The 16,583-nt window shown below is 32.8% G+C and overlaps 3 protein-coding genes across 7 annotated transcripts in view; 2 read left to right on the plus strand and 1 right to left on the minus strand.

Annotated features, from left to right (window-relative positions):
* The first annotated feature begins 265 nt into the window (after positions 1-265).
* LOC144838830 (U4/U6 small nuclear ribonucleoprotein Prp4-like) lies at positions 266-5,601 on the plus strand. The gene is made up of 13 exons (XM_078694332.1): positions 266-422; positions 558-634; positions 766-838; positions 1,326-1,450; positions 1,770-1,946; positions 2,263-2,357; positions 2,553-2,611; positions 2,740-2,863; positions 3,200-3,289; positions 3,469-3,591; positions 4,259-4,366; positions 4,745-4,863; positions 5,130-5,601. Exons 1-13 carry the CDS (start codon positions 281-283, stop codon positions 5,321-5,323), a joined length of 1,506 nt encoding a protein of 501 aa, XP_078550458.1. The 5' UTR covers positions 266-280; the 3' UTR covers positions 5,324-5,601.
* Positions 5,602-7,292: 1,691 nt separating this feature from the next.
* On the minus strand, positions 7,293-10,290 carry LOC144838839 (sperm acrosome-associated protein 9-like). Of its 3 annotated transcripts, none has more exons than XR_013611712.1 (6): positions 10,178-10,290; positions 8,984-9,136; positions 8,424-8,639; positions 8,110-8,299; positions 7,540-7,945; positions 7,293-7,430 (listed from the first exon to the last, which is right to left on the minus strand). XR_013611712.1 is itself a non-coding variant. In XM_078694343.1 (6 exons), exons 2-5 carry the CDS (start codon positions 9,125-9,127, stop codon positions 7,623-7,625), a joined length of 873 nt encoding a protein of 290 aa, XP_078550469.1. In that variant the 5' UTR covers positions 9,128-9,136; positions 10,178-10,290; the 3' UTR covers positions 7,293-7,477; positions 7,583-7,622. The 3 variants fall into 3 exon arrangements, 2 of the variants coding, with proteins under 2 accessions (XP_078550469.1, XP_078550470.1); XM_078694343.1 differs by having other exon boundaries at positions 7,293-7,477; positions 7,583-7,945; XM_078694344.1 differs by lacking the exon at positions 10,178-10,290 and having other exon boundaries at positions 7,293-7,477; positions 7,583-7,945; positions 8,984-9,140.
* Positions 10,291-10,521: 231 nt separating this feature from the next.
* Positions 10,522-16,583, plus strand: part of LOC144838823 (rab-like protein 6) — a 273,930-nt gene continuing 267,868 nt past the window's right edge. For 2 of the 3 annotated variants that reach the window (XR_013611709.1, XM_078694321.1), the window contains exons 1-7: positions 10,522-10,801; positions 11,692-11,897; positions 12,525-12,659; positions 13,490-13,516; positions 15,096-15,291; positions 15,650-15,790; positions 16,448-16,553. Coding sequence is in view for 2 of the 3 variants with exons in the window: in XM_078694321.1 (XP_078550447.1) it covers positions 11,762-11,897; positions 12,525-12,659; positions 13,490-13,516; positions 15,096-15,291; positions 15,650-15,790; positions 16,448-16,553 (741 nt within the window). In the remaining variant the exon portion in view is untranslated. The remainder of the gene's footprint in view (positions 10,802-11,691; positions 11,898-12,524; positions 12,660-13,489; positions 13,517-15,095; positions 15,292-15,649; positions 15,791-16,447; positions 16,554-16,583) is intronic. The other variant, XM_078694322.1, reaches the window with a different exon arrangement.

A 16,583-nucleotide genomic window follows, 5' to 3' on the forward strand; every position in this document is an offset into this window, starting at 1 on the left:
GGAAAATAAACAAAAAATTAAAATGGCTACATTATTTCCTAAGAGCAACTGTAGTGTGTTCAAAAAGAGTAAGGCCAGGCCTAGGAAACGAAAATTCAATAGGCCTATTTTAAAAGTATTATTAATATAAATATTTTTAGCTTTTTTGAATTTTTAAGCAATCCAATATCATACTGCTTGTTAATCTGTTCTGTTTTCTGTAGTAACTAACAGTCATGATCATGACATTTTGTTTTGTCCAATTTTGTACATTTTGTTATTTCAGAGGCATCAATTCAAAATGGCAGACGAAGACATTGGTCCAGTTCTGAAAAAACAGAAAGTTCACTATGGAACATTGGAGGAGGCATTGCGGAAGGAAGCAACAAAAGAGGACGCAATTACTACTGGGATTCTAGCAGGCAACATTAACATATCTAAAGGTCGAGTATTGAAATCAATGCATGTGCAAATTTAAATTAATTTTGTACCGAAATGTGGTTTAAAATGTACAAGTAGTTTTCTAGTGAAATTGAATGTATCTTTGTTTTACTCTCTTGTGCTCATTTGTCATACAGGTGAAACATTCAATCTAGAAGAACATTCATCTGAACAAAAGAAAAGTTTGTTAGCCGAGTTTGCAAGAAGAAAACGGGTTTGTTTTTACATTTTATTAACTCCATCTATGATTTTTTGTTCTTTTATTTATTGGTGTTGATGTTTAATATGTATTGTATAAAATATTGAAAAATTCATTCTATAAATAATGTTTTTATTTTCTTTCAGGCAAGGACCCTTCATATATCAACTGATGATTCTATGGTGAAAGCTAAATTAAGAGATATTGGAGAACCTATATGTAAGCAGAATTGTATTATAACAAATTCACCCTTCTAGGAAAACTGACACTTTGTTGTTTTGTTGTTTGTTTATTTTCAAATTATTGCCAAGAGAGTGTTTAAATTGAAATCAGTCTTTTGCAGTGGGTTAATGCATGGGAAAATGGTTTAGCACTCCTAAAGGGCCCTCCCATGCTGCGTAGTTGTTCACTGCTGCACTGTCCACTGGAATGGTCAAGCATGTACGACGACACTTGTAGGAGCACAATCCAGAATACAGTTAATTGAATACAAACAGTCCATAAAACGATGGTAAAGTACTACTATTATATAACCAGTGGTGTAACGCAAAGGCCCCTGGTTTAGCACTCCCAACGCTGGGTAGTTACATTGGATTGCTCATGCTCTGTGGCCCCTTAAGCTCTGGGGCCCCTGGGTTTAGCCAGTAAGCACTCATAGCCATTACGCCAGTTATTCATTAATGTTTATTGTCCTTTTTTTTGCTAGGTTTATTTGCTGAGGATGCAGCAGACAGAAGGGAGCGATTAAGACAGAAGCTGTCGTTAATTGGTAGTGCTGGGTTGAACATATTAATCCAAAAAGAAGTTGAGAAGGAAAAGAAACAAAAAGAGGTTAGTACATTTCTGTATTACAGAATATCTTTTCTCATGATTACTGCAGTAAGCCTTGTGAGAATACCATGTCTCCTGATTACTGCAGTAAGCCTTGTGAGAATACCATGTCACCTGATTACTGCAGTAAGCCTTGTGAGAATGCCATGTCACCTGTGTTGCGTCTAAGTGGCAATCAAGCTTTATAAAAGTAATTTATTTAAAAGAATGGACTTCTAAGATTTTTCTTCTTCGTTTGCCACTTGCTGTAAGTTATTGGTTATTATTTTCAATTCATATATTACAAATTATTACAGAATAAACATATTTGCTTTAACAGGAGGACAACAAAACATGGTACCATGAAGGGCCACAGAGTTTGAAGTCCGCTCGACAGTGGATTGCAAAATATTCCTTACCGAGGGCGCAGCAGAGAATAGCTGAATCTCGAGAGGTATTACAAGTGCCAGACACAGTAAGACATGCCAAGAAGCAGGAACTTCACAATAAGCTACGGGTAAATCATTGTTTTGTAAAATGTATGGAATGACTGATTGTTAAAAATACTGGTAATTACGTCCGATTATCGGTACTGTATCCACATTTTTCCAGTATCATAGGCAAAGTCTGTGATACAGCATCACATGTGAAGCTTGTATCATATAGCCTCTAACCTATATCTTACTATAACTTACCATGATATAGGCACCACATGTGAAACACATAAGATGCTGTATTATGGATTTTGCCTGTGGGAATGCAGCACTGAGAATCAGTTGGCTATTAAGCCTGTAGAGTCTGGTAATTTATAATTTTTATTTCATTATTTGCAGAATATAACAGCTATTGGTAGTGAGATTGGTGATACCAGACCAATATCTTTCTGTCGGTTTAGCCCAAATTCACAAGTTTTAGCAACATCATCTTGGTAAATAAAATTTATTTTCCTTCAAATAATGATACTTTGATAGTACGAAACAATTATTTTGTTGCCATAATATATATATATATATATCTATTGAGATCCAGCCACTGATACCCACAGCATTGTCGTTTTTTCAGTAATTTGCCTTTGGATTTATATATATATACATATATAATATTTATTTTTGTTGTATTGTAGGTCTGGTCTAATTAAACTATGGTCTGTTCCAGAATTTAAGCCAATAAGGACTTTGAGAGGTACGGAGATTGCATATCATTTTTGTTACAGTTAATATATACAAGCTACTTCTGATATTGTTATTTCTTTTTAATATTCAAGTTGTTACGTTATGATTTTGTATCAGGAATATTGTTTTAATTCATAGGTCACAATCATAATGTTGGCGGCATCGTATTTCATCCACAAGCAACGATTGGTCGGGATGAATCCACGTTTTGTATGGCGTCTTGCGCAACTGATGGTTCCGTTAAGTTATGGTCACTTGATAGGTTAGTTCAATTCTATTCCAATTATGTTGCAGGTTTCTTACCAATTTTATATTAAATGTTTTCTAGTAAATAATAGTTATACAGATTCTACTCATGTGTAAAGCTCTGTCTACACTATCAAACTTTGTGTGACAAAAAAATGTGATGTGCCCATATATATGGACATGATGATGTCATATCACTACCATATTTGGGCATATCACACTTTTTTTTGTCACATAAAGTTTGATAGTAAGTGTAGACAGGGCTTAATAACCTTATAGTGACCCATTCTGCCTGAGCCACCAACGTACTTGCCACTACGTTACGTTATACATTTATTTTTGTTTCTCTCAGTGAAGAACCACTCGCAAATGTCGAAGGTCATGATGCTAGGGTAGCAAGAATTGAGTTTCATCCGTCGGGAAGATTTCTGGGAACAGCGTGGTAAGATCACCTTGATGACATGTCAGCATGTTTATGTTGTCATTCATAAAAAAGCTTGCAATACATGTGGAAAGTTTAAAACCAACTTTCAAATAAACAGTAATCAAACTCCAATATCCAGAAATGGATGAATGCTTTGTACTCTTTCATTATTTTATAATGTTACTTTATTTTTACAGTTATGATAAATCCTGGAGGTTATGGGACCTGGAGGTACAGGAAGAAATACTGCACCAGGAAGGGCACAGTAAAGAAGTGTACTGCATAGACTTCCAATGTGATGGCTCATTAGTGGCCACTGGGTAAGATCTCTTCTCTTCATATATATGTCAACTCAAAGTAACTACTATACCATCCTATATTATTTATTTATTAAGGCTCGTCCACCTCAAGATGTCTGTCTTCATCTTTCCGGGCATCTGCCTTCATTCTCTGACCTATTATCATTATATTATATGCATTGTATTTTCCTTACCTTTATGTCAATAGTTTGTAAATAAATGTTATAAAAAATATATTTGTACAATAACCTATGACTGCCGTGGGTCCGTGGAGGGCCTAATCCAAATTTCCACAGTTTCCAGTTAGGCCTGAGGACTGGAATAAATACATTTACTTAAATATTTTGTTACTGCATCTGTATGAAGATGGTAATAAAGTACTACGGTTTGCTGTGGCGCCTTTAATCCAGAGTAAATTTGAAAATGTCCAATGTGCACTTTAAAGAACCTAGTACATCTTTCAAGATGAGTAGGGCATTACCCCGGTGTACTAGTAGACACACAGTCACTGTCACAGACAATATATACGCTGTTTAAGGTCACCCTCTATAAATAAGGTAAAATAAATTATTTTTTTTAAATTTTTTGTTGCACTGATAATCAGTGCGTGAAAAGGCAAGAGACAGTAGTCTAGATTCCTTGATTAAAAATGTTCAATTAACTATTAAATCAATTGCCTTACTTACAGTGGTCTAGATGCGTTTGGACGTATATGGGATTTGAGGACAGGTCGTTGTGTTATGTTCCTTGACGGACATTTGCAGTCGGTTCTTTCTATCAACTGCTCACCTAATGGGTAAGGATTTGAAAGTTATTAGCAATGAGTATGTAAAGGCAGATTCACACTAGATCTCAAATGGACAACCAAATCAATGATAAATACTAAGCTGTATTTCTGTGTATGTGCAATTGTAATGTGTGAACGGAGGTTAGTTTCTCAATATAAACCACCAAATAATTTTACTGTGTGAATGCAAGTAAAAATTATTGTACTAAAGCTCTGTCTACACTATCACACTAGTTTGACAAAAAAGTGTGATGTGCCCAAATATGGTAGTGATATAACATAATCATGTCCATATATGGACACATCACATTTTTTTGTCACATAAATTTGATAGTGTAGACCGAGCCTAACTAACAAATTATTATCAATAATTATTATCTTATTAAGGTATTCTGTAGCAACAGGCAGTGGAGATAATTCTGTCAAAATATGGGATTTACGACAAAGAAAGTCAGTTTACACAATACCAGCGCATCAAAACTTAGTGTCAGGGGTCAAGTTCGAAGGTCAGTTCATTAAATTTTATTAAAGATGTATTTCCCCCCAAATACATGAAAAATTAAGATTATTAAAAAAAGACTTTGAATAGGCTATTTTGTAGTTGGAATAAAGTTAATCACTTCCGTAGAAAAAACAATTTTACAAAATAATGTTTTCATTTATAAAAAGGGTAAATTCAACCAAAAACACATTGACTTCCAGTGAATTTGACTATTTTTTGCGTTAAGTTACAGTTTTTCAGGTTAATTTCTTTAAAATCTGCAATTTTCAGGTACTTCGGGTGAATACCTTGTAACATGTTCCCATGACAGTAAAGCCAAGGTGTGGGCTCACCCAGGATGGGCACCAATAGCAACCCTTGCTGGACACGACAGTAAGGTGATGGGTGCCGATATATCATCTGACGGACAGTACATAGCAACGGCTTCATATGATAGAACATTTAAACTATGGGCGTCGGAATGATATGTTACCATGGAGACTATACATAGCGATGATATCTCATGTTTAAACATTTAGCTATACTCAAACTGTGGATAGCAGATGCTAGCTATCACCGAGGAGACAATATACAGCCTACACAATGCAGTTGAAATCAGCATCTATAGATTGCGATAACTCACAGTAAAAGGTGTATTGGTAGAACCATGCACACAGATAGTAAAGCGTAGTTCCCACTAGAGACGCAATGCAAGGACGTACACTGGTGAGTTGACCAATGACAAGCCACTGTTCGAATAATCCATCGCTTGTGATTGGTAACATCACTTACGTTGCATTACGTCCTTGTTTAAGAACCTACCTACAGTATCTTAGCAACAAACTCGAAGTTCACATGAAGATAATTAAAAACGGAAAAATCAAGGAGGGTCGTCATCTGTAAGTCTTTTAATTTCTTTAGCAAGTTCACCAGTTGGGACAAAATAATTTGGAATTTACTGTAGATGCATTTAAGGCAAAAGGCCAGCTGAATCATTTAGTTGCCACAGAGAGGCGCCCTCTGTATTTCAGCCGCCTCAACTCATTATTGATCCACGTTTCTGAGCTGATTGAATAATTGCAATGTTTGCATCCTACTGCTACTAAGTGAACATTGTTTGCCATTATTGATCCAAAAAATGTCCTCTTTGTGGAACGAGGTCAATGGCGTTGACCTCTATAATGAATGGCTACATGGATGTATTGTTATTTGTTGTATAATGTGGACAATATTGGTTTTACACATTTGCATTAGTGCAACAAAAACATTTGAAGAAAACAAGGAACTATGAATTATAATACTGGAGGGGTGGTGTGGTGGTATGAGTCTTCAATTTTAAATTCTGTTTGTGAAACACGATTGAAGATATTTAACATCAATTTAATTGGAATAGAATTTTACTAAAAACTTTACAATAAACGTACACGTTGTGTATTATAAAATAATACAGTATTAAGATTATATGGACTATTGGCTTAATTACTTGCCTATTACAAAAACACTCAGAAACTAGACTATATTACATTAAATCTTCCCAGGGTGTTTTCACAAAGTAACATTCACGACTATATTACTGTAATATAAATGAACACAACACATATCTTAGGCCCAGTGGCCTAATGGTCAATGTAGGGTTTGGTTAGGCCAGACACACCATTAATAATCTTTAAGCTCTGTCTACTCTATCAAACTTTATGTGGCAAAAAATGTGACATGTACAAATATAGGCACATCACATTGTTTGTCATATAAGTTTCAGAGGTTTATACTATTATTTGTTTCACTACTCATAACTCTATAAACTATATACATTGTGGACATGTGTACACCTAATTAGTCACACACAATAATTTAACAAACTTACATAATAATTTAAGGTGTACTAATAGTGTAATCATTAGTGAGATATGATACTTGTAGTTTTACTACTATACACATACATAAATACAAGAAGCTCAAATAAGGTCTAGACCATTCTGCAGTCATTCCTACTTAGATACAGTCTTGGAAAAAGTTTTTTATCTAAGCTAAATCTATTAACTCACACACATAAGGTATAAGGGACATGCTGGAAAATGTACAATTTTATCATAAAACATTTTTTTGGTATTAATAGAAATGCATTTTTTATGGAGTGATTTGTGGTCTTTGGTCTAAATTATTTTTATAAATATAATAATAGTGGAAGTTGGGTTATATAGTTTGAGATACTGTTTATCCATCATGTCAATTATTAAAATTAAATTTTTGTAATACCTTTTTTTAAACAAAATTTTAAATTTTATACCTCAAATCAAAAGTAGCAATCCTGAGAAATGATTGTCATGTGTTGTCTAATATCAAATAAAATAATTTGTTTATAGATTATCAAATCTTATTTAATAAAGTGATTATTCATAATTGGTGTAGATTCTGCAAAGTTAAACGCAAATAGACATTGCCATGCATCTGCACAGTACATTTGACAAAATCTGTTTTTTTCTGTTCCAAATCTCTACTGAAGTAGCACTCTAGTAACTAATGGTAGTGTTTAGTGTAGACCTACTGTAACTGCCATAGAGCAATCCATGTGTTGAGAAAAGTGTATTATACCTACTGCAGTAGACTTACTGCAGTAACTGTGGTAGAGTAATCCATGTGTTGAGAAAAGTGTATTAGACCATGGAACTATAGTTCCATGATTAGACCTACTGCAGTAGACGTACTGCAGTAACTGCCGTAGAGCAATCCATGTGTTGAGAAAGTGTATTATTGCAAGTTGTCGGTAGTGAACCATTGTATACTTTAGTAGTATTTTTCTTCTAAATTCCTGAATCGCCTGTGATCTATATGGTTTATGTTGTTAGATGATGCACCCCTCCATGGTGCTTTATCTAATGTTATTTCCCCTGTTGGATATAACCGTTCAGCACGCCCGTTGAGTGTACGTCGGTAGAACAACAAGCTGGGATCCACACCTTTTGGTAATCGACTCAACGAAAGTTTCATTGTGTGACGCTGTAAATCGTGGGTGTCAACCATCTTATCGCACGATTTTGCGCGTAGTCTGTGACGAGCAGAAGCTGTGTGCGGTCGACTGCTGCGTTCCTTTCGTTCTTTAGCAAATTCTTTGAAGAAAAATAGTTAAAATGTACATTATAAACCTATAGGTAAGTACCATGTATACAAGCTGTGTGTTCTTTAAGGGATGACTGAAATGGCGCTAATGCAGGATTTGGACCAACACTCTTCCGATTTTATGCTTGTTTTCAATAATGTCAATTTTTCTTACCATCTGGAGTCATAGGTCTGGAGTTTTGAGAAGCGCTTCTATTGAATCTGTCCCGATTTTCTGCTCTACTCGTACTGTAAGCCGCTGCCAGGCCTGCTATTGTTCGGTCAACTTGTTCAAACGCCAACGGGATGAGGCTCACCACGCCACCGTACTGTACACGAGCCTCGGCACAACTCAGGTGATTCATCTGTGACATATGAATTGTAATTATTAGTACGGTCATTGTAAGTTAAAATTGAATAAACTTGTATATTATATTTCTTCAATTATTACGTTTTATTTAATAGAATTAACACAGGTGATATGTATACCTCTTGATGCGGATATTTAGCCCTGAGGTTGGACAAGTCATTATGTTTATCCATTAACATGCTCCACCTTTCCAAACCCCTCTCAGCTGGTTGTGGGCCTTGACCCTGTAGTTCCACTTGCCTACAAAGGTTGCTGAGGTCTGACACTAGATCCAACCATTGTTTCAGTGCTCGCTGGTCAGTTGCATTCTTGCTTCGGTCATAGAGGTTGCTCACCTGAAGGAAACGGCATTGTGGTCAGTTAAAAGAGGGGAATCAACAAGGATGTTAATATGGGAATCAAGGAGGTATTTAAAGATATGGGACATTTCTAGTATTTATTGGCCTATATTTAAATAAAAATTTGACTTTCAAGGCCTGTTATAAATTTCAAAAAGGAGAATGAGAGGGGATTTGAACCTCACCTTTCCAAGTGACAGGTCCTTGAACCTAGGGACAGATCCCCTGCTGTTTCCCTGCACAGAAAGCCTAAAAGAGTTGCCTGAAAAGTTTCTCCCAGAGACCGTATCCCAATTTCTGTTTTATTTATTATTATTTATTACTGGGTTAGAAGATATTACCTCATTTATTGTGCGGATTGGCTTGACACGCTCAAACGCATCTGGACGAGTATGATCCATAGCATTAACAAAAGTAAACTGTTGACGCTGTAACACACGGTAACGCTCCTTCAGTCTCGCAACCTCACGTCGCAAAGAATCCATTTTAAAAATCTAAATGCAAAAAGTAGTTTAATTAATAATTTAATTTATTTCTAAAAACAAAAATATTATTGATATGATATATAATAGCAATCATAAAAATGAATACAGTATTTTTTTTAATTATTTCTTTTAGCCCTAACATTCAATAGCGTTTTCTTTTTTTTGCAAAAGCTTGCATTTCTTTCTGGCTGTATCATTTTGATTTAGCTTTTTATTTATTCATTTGTATCTCCATTGAGATCCAGCCACTGATACCCACAGAATTATAATTTTTTCAGTGCTTATTTTATTTTTATCTCCATTGAGATCCAGCCATTGATAACCACAGCATTATCATTTTTTCAGTGCTTATTTTATTTTTATCTCCAAATTGAGATCAGCATCATTGTCATTTTGTTTAGAGTAGGTTGCCTTTGGAATTAATTAATATCATTATTATTTTCCTGTTATTATTTCTATTTATTAATTGCACACACATTTAAAGTTAGAAGAAATAATTAAATTTAATAACATTGTACATCAAAATTTAATAACAGTTTTCTTTATAAATACAGTGGCTGGAGATATAATTACAAATTACTAATTTCTTTTCAAATACAAATATATATCAAAAAGCAATTGTGAAAAATGATATAACATCGATTGACTGTTGTGTTTTCTGACACATTGTATTTAGCTAATAATGGAACAAGTTAATATTACAGCATGGTGATCAGTCATGCAGAAGAAACACATGTAAACAAACGGTTGCTAACCGGAAGTAAACAATACCTTGTTGATTTTATATTTTCAGCTTAACAAATTAAGTGAACTTTAAAATATATAGCATATTAGCTATATTTCAAATCTTGTTATATTTAATTTGTGGATGTCAATTCCATATTAAATATTTGTTGCTAAGCGTGTAGTTTTTTTTCTTTGTTTGAGTCCGACGCAACGTGACACAACATAACTGGGTAAGCAAACTTAATTTTTTTAACTATTAGTCGTTTAAAAAACATTAAATAGACGTATAACAAGTTTGTTTTTAAGTTGAGAATTAACGCTTACCTTAAATTGTACTGAATAATGTCAGATTTTGAATATTACTGCAAATGAGCACAATCTTTCTTTTCTCTTCAGAATTAAAATACACACCAAGTGCGAGCTAAGTACGTTGTCTATGAACGTGACCTTAGCTGCCTTATTAGGTATTCATTTATGAATATGTATGATCACGATAGCGCAGCCTATTGGGCATAAATGAATGAACTTCGTAATAATTGAGGGCGTTAATAAAAGAAATACCATGGGGGCTGACATGTTGGACTTTTTACATTACTAATCAGTTCATATTCATCCGAGAAATTCTGAAATATGTTAAAATTTGTAGAAACAAGCAATCTATTATTGTTCTAAAAATGTAGTGAACAGTATATTTAAAATAGTCAATAGTTTATTGCATAGCCTCCTATTTTTAAGAATGCATGAATCAATTTGGATTTTATAAACCTATTTTTATAGCGTATTTACTTTGGTGGCTGCCACGAATTGTATGCTATCCGGCGATTGGATCGAAATTCATGTCAGCAGTCAAATTGTCGGGAAAAAAAATCGATGACAATTTACCAAATTAATTTAAAATTTGTTCTTGTCATCACTTAAACGGGAAGCAGCACTATCAATTTACCTGAGGTAATGATACGAAGTATTATTTATTATCTAGTGACTAAAATATTTGTGTCAAAGATAGCTAGGCTAGGCCCTCTATCTACTACTTACTACTACTACTACTACTACGGTGTAGTCCTCCCGGACCAATCTATTATTTATGGTGGTGTCGGAAGTTGTCGATTGACAGTAACCTACAACACTTTTAGGCCTAGCCTAGTGTAGACAATAATAGGCCTAACATAAATACTTTTATTTTACTAGGTAATTATTCAAGCAGGTATTGTTCTATTTGTTGTTGTTTGTGTTGTGTTGATGGTTTTTTTTAAAACTATTTTGTACAATTTGAAAATATCTCCTGCATGCTGTTTTGTATTTTCTGTATAAAATGTATACGCCGTGCCGTGGCCAAACTAGATACGGTACCGTATCCATACTTCTAAAAACTAAAGGTACGGTAATTATAAATTGCATTCCTAAAACTAAATATAAAATTTGTTCCTAAATATTAAAACTTGTTCCTAAATATTAAAACACGTTCCTAAATATTAATTTAATGTCAGATTTAATAATAGTAATAATTAATGCAATAACATTAACAATTATTTTATTTACTTTTTTTACCCATAACCCCATCGAAATTTTAACATCGGCCTATGCTATTAATTACTATATAGCGTTTGTGCAATTTGATGTATTTTTCTTTGTTGTTTTATTGTTTTAATTATGCCAAGCAAAATGAATTTCCATTTTAATGGACCAATAGAAAAACAAATTTTATAAAATACAGCTTACCTCTAAGCAACTTGAAGATATATTTCATAAAAATATACTAAATAAGAAGAGTTATTTTTAATTTTTTATCTTTAATATTATAAATGAAAATTACACTAATAATATTTTCCTTTGTACAGGTACTGTGTTGTGTCTGTGTAGTAGTAATGAAAACCAAGGTAGTCATTCGGTTCAGCTAAAGGTTTCAAGATGTTCTCTGCATTAAAAAAAATCATATCAAATGAGCCTGGTGCAGCGGAGGCTAAGGGGAAGTCCCCATCTGGTGGATTTCAGTCAATGGGGCAAAATCTTCAGCGTCGCTTTGCCAAGGGTGTGCAATATAACAGTAAGTTTAACATGCTAAAAGGACTACCGTACATCTTCTAATAGTAACCCACACTCTAATGGTAACCCCCCTTATAAGTCAATCTATAATAATAACCAACTACTCTAATAATAACCCTATTGACAAAATGACATTATGAAGACAGCTGGTCGTTTATGATGCAGCCGTATTTTGAAAATAAGGAGATAATGCATGTTGATCTCGGGAGTGGGGGAAGGATTGAGTGTTTTTGAGTTTATTCGTACTGTTTTATTATTTTGCTATGATTTTCTGACTATTTTTAATTGCCTAATTTAAGATTAGTAATAGTAACCCACTACTCTAGTATTAACCCCACTTCTAATAGTAACCCACCCTAAAACACAATCAAAGAATAATAACCCAGGGTTACAATTAGAAGATTTACGGTATTCACATCCACCCAAAATCAATGTGTCTAAAAAGTCACAATACTAAATTACATGGAAATACAGTAAAACTCGCAATCACAAGGACACCTTTCTTTTCAGGATTTTACGGTACTAGTGGTATGTGTGTAGCATTAAAATCTGCTATCCAGTTTTGTTATTGCACAACAAAAATGCTACAATTTCAAAACAATTTGATTATATTTCATTTTCATTTCAGTGAAAATAATTATCAAAGGCGACAGAAATGTTGGCAAGACCACGCTATTCCATCGGCTACAAGGTCATAAGTTTAAAGAAGAATACATTCCTACCCAAGAGATTCAAGTGTGCAGTATTCAATGGAACTACAAAGGTAAGTTGAGCTGTAAGGCTCTGTCCACACTATCAAAGATGTGATGTGCCCATATATGGACACGATGATGTCATACCACTACTATATTTGGGCATATCGCCACCATATTTGGGCACATCACACTTTTTTTTTTCAAACTATTTTGTAGTTTATTTATACATCTTTCAAAATGAGGATGATGTTTGTTTCATAGGAAAGTGTCCCCTTAATGGGGGTGTCCCAAAGGAGGTGTTCTACTGTTGACTAATTTTAATGGATTTATAATAAAAAGAGACTTAAGGTATTCTTGTTGACTATAAGAAACAATTGTATTTAATTAATTAATTTAAATGATTTTTTTGAAAAATTTTATGAAAAATAAAGATTAATCAAATCAGACTTTGATAGATTATTTGTAGTTTTAATAAAGTCAATCACTTCTGTAGACAATAAAACGGACACAATTAATGTTTTTACTTATAAAATGACTGAATAAATTACAGTTTTTTTAGGTAAATACATTTTTTCGATCCAATTTTGGTCGAAGTGGATAAACTATTAGGTGACATTAAAATGGCATATTAAAAAAAAATTGTAAGAATTAGTTTTTCAGGGGACTGTCTGTATTGTCATTAAATGCCTTTTTGTCATATTTATGCTCACCCGTAATTTTGTTGGTATTATACGTGATAAAATCATAATAAATCTTTTCATTTTATTGACCTCTTTTTTATGTAAAGCGCTTATAAACTATAAGACTATAAAAGACCATTTATTATTATTAATATTGTAATTAATTTAATCTACATTTATTTAATAATTCTTCCTTAATTTGTAAATGCTAACATTAGCTTGTGGTAGCCAGCGTGATTTTAAAGGTAATGCATCAACGTTGTGGAACTTGCCTGTCAAATTATATTTTATTTGTTGCGTAAATCTGTATGTACCTACTGTGTAGTACCTTGCTAACATAATGACTTTATCACACATTTAAGTTCCAGCTATTTATGTATTGTATTATATTGAAAAAATTGACTGCATAATTTGAAATAGGAATGTTGTTAAATGAGATGCTTGTAATGTTTGCTTTGATAGCTAGTAGGGTTCATATTGTTCGGAAAAACAAACAAATTCTAACATCATCACATATTTTGATCATAGGTGGGGAAATAAATATCCCTCCATTTTTTAATCAATTCCTTTGACAACAAGTGGTAACAAGTACACAACCACTGCCAGCTACTACAGCTATCTCCACTCCATATTAATTGTTCTTGGCTTCATTAAATTTCATTATATGGGTTAATTTTTTTGAGAAAAATGTATTCAAATTCCTTTACGCAATTAGTATTCACATTCCCGGGCAATTAAGTATTTGCAGAGCTAGAAATTTACTCTTTTTTTATTCACTAGCAAATCTTTACTACTGTAAATGTACAGTAAAAGATATATTACTACCAACCCAACTAAAACAGACAACATTTTTTTTATAAATTAATTTAAAAAAACTTGAATCAATCAGAAATTGCCACATCAAGCCTACCATACCTTTGCTAGACTAAAAAGTACAATTTATCTTAACTAGTTTTTAACATTTCCAACAAACAATTTTGAACAATCTACTAGCAATTTCTGAATCTCAAATTCAGATTTGTAGAACTATGAACCCTGCTGTAACATATGTTGTTTTTATTGTGTGCATTATTTCAGTTTTATTTCATCGAATGATTTTATTTTGGTTTGTTAAGGGTATAAGAGCTTTATATTAACTTCTTTTGGTATCACATGTGGTGGTAATTGTATGCATATTTGCATTCAATCACAACAAGCTTTTATTTTTAAGATATGAATTATTTCATTTTTTTTTCACTTTGTTTTTTTTTTTAAACATTTCACACTTATTATCCCATTTTTCTGTAAGGATTTTATCCTGTATTTTTTTTTGCTCAAATTATTTATTGGTTTTTTCCAATACATCGTATCTACCCAAGTATCAATCATTCCTTTCTTTCACTTTTCGTCTGTTGCTATTGTCTTTATGTACTAAAAATATTTAAAATTATTAATGTAAATTACATTCTTATACTATATACATTTATATATATCTTTATCCGTAATATTTATTTTAGTAATTATTGTTATGTAATATGAAAAAGTGTAATCAATTATACAAGACAAAATAAGGTGGGAGTAATTTAGAATAAAGTGTTGTTGTATTTTATCAATTTTCTTCCATTCCTTTACCCTTCCTCTCATCAAGCATTCTTTGTCTCATCCATGTTGATAAGAAGATAATAAGATTTATAAGATGATACGATTTTGCTCAAGTAGCTTGTGAAAACCATGAAAAATACAAACCTTGAAAATAAAAACAACATATTTGTAACTGAGGTTCATCTGCTGCAGAAACTTTCATATAATTTTTTAAGATTTTATAACAATTTCTTGTGTATTTAGCTACGGATGATGTCGTCAAAGTCGAGGTATGGGACGTAGTTGATAAAGGCCGCAGTAAGAAGGTAAACGACATGTTAAAGATCTCCAATGATGATGTTGAGGAAACACCAGATGAACCATGCTTAGATGCGGAGTTCTTAGATGTCTACAAGGGAACTAATGGTGTTGTCATGCTAATGGATATTACAAAACATTGGTGGGTATTTAAAGAAGTATTGTCCCCCAAAAACCTAAAAAATAAAGATTCATAAAATCGACTTTGAATAGGCCATTTTGCCGTTTTAATAAAGATTTTAAAAAATAATTATTTCACTTATAAAAGGACAAAAGAAATGGGTAATTTTAACCAAAAACCATTGTCTGTCAATGACAGACAATATCTTGCTTTAAATTATATTTTTTTTCAGGAATTTTTTTTTTTATTCAGTTTTTGGTCAAAGTGAATAACTATTATGTGACATTAAAATGGCATATTCAACTAGAAACTATGTCATGTTAATTTATTCTATGCTTATTATCTTGTGATGTTATATTTTTCTGTTTGTGTTTTCCAGGACGTTTAGTTACATAGAGCGAGAGCTTCCCAAGATTCCAAATCACATCCCGGTTGTGGTTCTTGCCAATTTCCGTGATATGTCCGAACACCGCACGGTCTTGGAGGACCACATCAGTACATTCGTAGAGGAATTCGAAAGGTAGCAAATTTCTTTCATTTTTAGTTATTGCTATTATGATGTCATGTTACACATGGAATGTGAATTTGAAGCTTGTTCACAACTGTTACCGAGCAAAATGATAAAAATAAGGTTAAATTGAACATTCCAATTTGTCCTCATTTAAAATCAAAATCAGTCTTTTTGTTTCCTACCTTTTAACACTACTATAGGGAAATATAATGTATAATAATCATTCTGAAACCATGTGTATATTGTACAAGTAGTATCAAATATTTACATTTTATAGAATAAAATGTTAAACTTTGAATTGCTGTTAATGTTATTGTTAATGAGGCAGGAATATGTTTGATAAAGCTTTCAACTTCATCAATAGTAAAACACAACAAAAATGAAATGAAACAAATATTGAGTATTTTATATTAAACAAATATTTATAATTATGATGAAATAATTGTTATTAATTTGTTTACACATGGTTGGAACTGAGTATAATAATGTAGTTTACATACTGTACTAATGAGCCATTAAACTTACTAATGACTATCACTATAAAACACTATTTGGAATATGTTTACATTTTAGTGATCTTACATACCAGTACATTTCATAGTCACAAGATAAATTATTGATGTCATAATAGTCCATAAATATTACTGTGGTTTTTTTTCTGAGCAGACCACCTGGTTCTGCACATGTGCGCTATGCAGAGTCTTCCATGAAGAATGGGTTCGGTCTTAAATACCTCCATACATTTTTTAATGTGCCATTCTTACAACTACAGGTAAGTTAAACTTGATTCAGTTTCAAGTTT

The sequence above is a fragment of the Antedon bifida genome, chromosome 3 (genome assembly GCF_963402885.1).
Source record: "Antedon bifida chromosome 3, ecAntBifi1.1, whole genome shotgun sequence".
Classification (NCBI taxonomy): domain Eukaryota; kingdom Metazoa; phylum Echinodermata; class Crinoidea; order Comatulida; family Antedonidae; genus Antedon; species Antedon bifida.